This window comes from Protobothrops mucrosquamatus, unplaced genomic scaffold, assembly GCF_001527695.2.
Source record: "Protobothrops mucrosquamatus isolate PMUCROS unplaced genomic scaffold, P.Mucros_1.0 scaffold45, whole genome shotgun sequence".
NCBI classification, from domain to species: Eukaryota; Metazoa; Chordata; class Lepidosauria; order Squamata; family Viperidae; genus Protobothrops; species Protobothrops mucrosquamatus.
In genome coordinates this window covers 944,201-947,705 of record NW_015386427.1, presented here as the reverse complement: position 1 = coordinate 947,705, position 3,505 = coordinate 944,201, and the positions used below count along the sequence as shown (strand labels likewise).

Sequence of the window (3,505 nt, the reverse complement as noted above, 5' to 3'; positions counted from 1 at the left end):
ACACGCTTTGTTCTTTTCCATTCAGTAGGATGCCTTGAGACCAAATCCAGCATCTGGCTGAGGATTTTTTAAATTGCCTTTTCGTGAGTGGATTTCTTTTCTCCCTTTCTCTATCTCTGCCGCCCCACCCGCCCGACATCGCACCTTTTCTTCCTGCTGCTGATCGCCGTTCCAACTTGTGGGGTGCACGGCGGGCCGTCGCCCATCCATTTTCCGCTTCCCCTGCCCAGATGCTAGGCTTAATTTAAGGCGCACCATGGAAGATTTGAAGTCGGGTTTCGAAGAGGTGGATGGCGTACGCCTGGGCTACCTGATGATCCGGGGCAAGCAGATGTTCCCCCTCTCGCAGGTCTTCACAGATCTTCTGAAAAACATCCCGCGCACGACGGTGCACAAGCGCATGGACCACCTGAAAGTCCAAAAGCACCAATGCGACCTGGAGGAATTGCGGAAGCTCAAGTCCATCAACTCCATAGCTTTCCACGCCGCCAAATGCACCCTTATTTCCCGCGAGGACGTAGAAGCGCTTTATACCTCGTGCAAGACCGAACGGGTCCTGAGAACCAAGCGTCGGGGAGGCGCCAAGCCGGGCCAGGGGACCCTGCGCCCCGACCCCTACGCGGCGTTTTGGAAAGGCGGCGGCAAACTTTGCCTGAGCTTGAAAGAAGGGACTACAAGCCAAGCCAGCAGCAGAAAGAAAGCAGCCTGGCGCAAGGCGGCGGCCGCGGCGGCGGCTGCACAAGCAGGAGCTTTCCTACCGGCCTCGGATCTACCTCATTTTTGGAGCAAATCCGCAGGGCGCAGTTTGCCAAGCTTTGCCCGACCACTTAGCAATGAGGCTGTAAACTATGAAACGGCCCATCTTGGCCAGGATTATGTCTCCCTGGCCACAGAACCCGCTTGTTTTCGGAGCCTGCTCTGCTCCAAGCATCCTCATTACTACTACCATTCCTCGGCCGCCATTGCCACTCAGCCTAAGCTCGCGGCGGCAGCGGCGGCGGCGGCGGCGGCGGCGGCTGCAGCGGCGGCGGCGGCGGCAGCAGTCTCTAGAAGCAAACCGCTGGGTCTAGGCTGCAGAACGAAGCGGAAAAAGAGCACCGAGAGGCGCTTCTCTGCCGGGTGCGGGCGGCGTGTGGTGATCCTGCCCCGAGCTTGCAAAGCGGCTCGGAGCGCCGTGGCGGAGAGGCTGCCTGGACTGCGCGGTTTTCTGACCCCGCAGCCTGCCCCGGCTTTCCCGGAGCCTTACAGTAGCGACTCGGAATCCAGCTCCTATTCGAATCACGCAGACAACGACTCCGACTTCTGCTCCAGCCTGAGCAGCACCAGCAATTCCGGTTCTTCTGAGGAAGAAGAGGAGGAAGGCAGCTGCGCCTCGGATTCCAGTGAGCTGAGCTCTGACGAGGAAGAGCAAGAAGAGGAGGAAGACGACGACGAGGAGGAGGAGGAGGAGGAGGAAGAAGAGACCAGCTCGGAATCTGAGTCCAGCTCCGGTTCCAGCCACGTCTCGGTCCAGAGTATCCGCTTCAGGCGCGCTAGCTTCTGCAAATCGCCCAGCCTCCAGACTTCAGCTAGCCTCGTGCCCCATCCGCCCCATTTTGCTAGCCACGAGGAGCTCCCTGGTCCAGCGCAATTCGTCAAATGCGAAGCGTCGGAAGAACCTGAGGACTGGAGGAGCCCGGCTGGCTGGCTTTCAAAAACGGAGCTGGGCTTGGACTGCACCACTCATCCTGCCGGCAGCGCGTACTTAAGATTGCTGGAGCAGCCCACGGAAGGAATCAGTGGCGGCGAGGGAAGATCCCTTTTCACTGGCGAGGACCATTCCACACTCGTGCCTGAGGTAAAGTCTCTTGACCTGCCTGGGGTCCCCTGGTTAGCCTGCGGTGACTCTTCTAGCTCAAAGCCAAACCACATTTTGCCCCAAGCAAGATTTTTCGGAGAGAGCCAGATCTGCCAGCCTGCCCTTGCCACTCACCCTCACCTTTCTTTTCTTTCTCCAACTGGTGCAAACAGCACCACTGCTGCCCTAACCCACCTGTCCAAGGAGCTTCCAGGAAATGTCCAGCTCAATGAGAGACCAGCCACTTGCCAGGGAGCTGCTGTTGCAAGTCCAGATCTCCAAAGCCATGTCCAGCCCCTCTCATTTGTGCCCATTGCCCAGATCAAAGTTGAGGACAGCAGTGCTAATGCCGAGTATGGAGCTCTCCCAGTACAGATCCCTCTGAAATGGGAAGGGAGTGATCAGGAGACCAAGGTAGAGGCAGACCGCCAGTCATCATCAGGGCCCAGTCCCACCCAAAATCCTGGAACTCTTCTGCTGTCAACCAAGGCAGACCCTACCTGCCTGGAGGACTCTCCTAGCCCTCCCAAGAGCACTCTGTGTCCAGCTTCTCTGAGCAGGACCCTTGCTGCATGCACTTTAGGCACTGCTTCTGCTGCCAAACCTGAAGATGGGGATTACAAATTTGGAGCCCGGGTGAGGAAGAACTATCGCACCTTGGTCCTGGGCAAAAGAGTCACCATACCGAGCCCAGCACCACTCAAGCCAAATCTGAAATCAGCACGCAACCCCAGGCCACCTCCAGAGAAACTCCCAGAGGCTCAGGAAGGCCTCTTGGATGATTTGACTGTTCTTAACCGACGCAAGAGGGGGGCCAGCAATGTTACCTCTACCCTCAAGAGGCCATTCAGTTTCATGGGCAACTTTCCCTGCCCTCCCTCTTTGGTGATTGGCCCAGATGGAGATCTCTCACCAGCCTATACCTTAAGCACTGCCAAGAGTGCCCAACCACCACCTAAGGCCCATCCTATCTGGAAATGGCAGCTGGGTGGGTCACCAATACCTCTTCCACCCAGCCACAAGTTCAGGAAATTGAACTAATGACAGAGCTTGGATGGGAATTCTACTTTTATGGTTGATGTGAGGATGGCTTGAGTTTCTGAATTCATCTTAATAATAATAGTAATAACTAATATTTTGATTCTCCCCCTTTCCCAACACCTTCTTTTCACTACAGTTGAGGGTAGCTACTCTGGTTTTTCTTCTATCGCATCTGCTTGCATTTTTATTTTTGGAGTTCTAGTTTGTCCCTCCCAGTCACTGGGGGGAATACAGCAACAAAAATTGGATTACTTTTTTTGCCATGAAAACAGATCATGGGGGAAGAGGGTAATAGCGTGCATGAAAGGAGAGAGATCTAACATTCCACAGACTACTTCAAGCAAAAGTCTCAAGTTAATTAAAAACAAGCAAACAAACACCTCAGTGGACTCTCTCAAACTGAAACACTTTACTGTCTCAGATTGTTAATAATGCACCTGGTACCTCAATTCAACTGTAACAAGTAAATGTTTGGGGTTTGGGTTTAGTTGAAAGATTGTTTGAATGAGCCATTAATATGTAATGCACTAGATCTGGAACATTGAAGTCTGTACAATTCTATTCAACTTTCTTCAGCAAGAAGTTGCACAGGGACTTTATCATTCAGTTGTGGGGAGGGGGGTGCGC

At 54.1% G+C, this 3,505-nt stretch overlaps 1 protein-coding gene across 1 annotated transcript; it reads left to right on the top strand.

Annotated features, from left to right (window-relative positions):
- Positions 1–256: 256 nt before the first annotated feature.
- On the top strand, positions 257–2,878 carry SKIDA1 (SKI/DACH domain containing 1). The gene has a single exon (XM_029283263.1). The coding sequence runs from the start codon at positions 257–259 to the stop codon at positions 2,876–2,878; it is 2,622 nt and encodes an 873-aa protein (XP_029139096.1).
- The last annotated feature ends 627 nt before the right edge of the window (positions 2,879–3,505 follow it).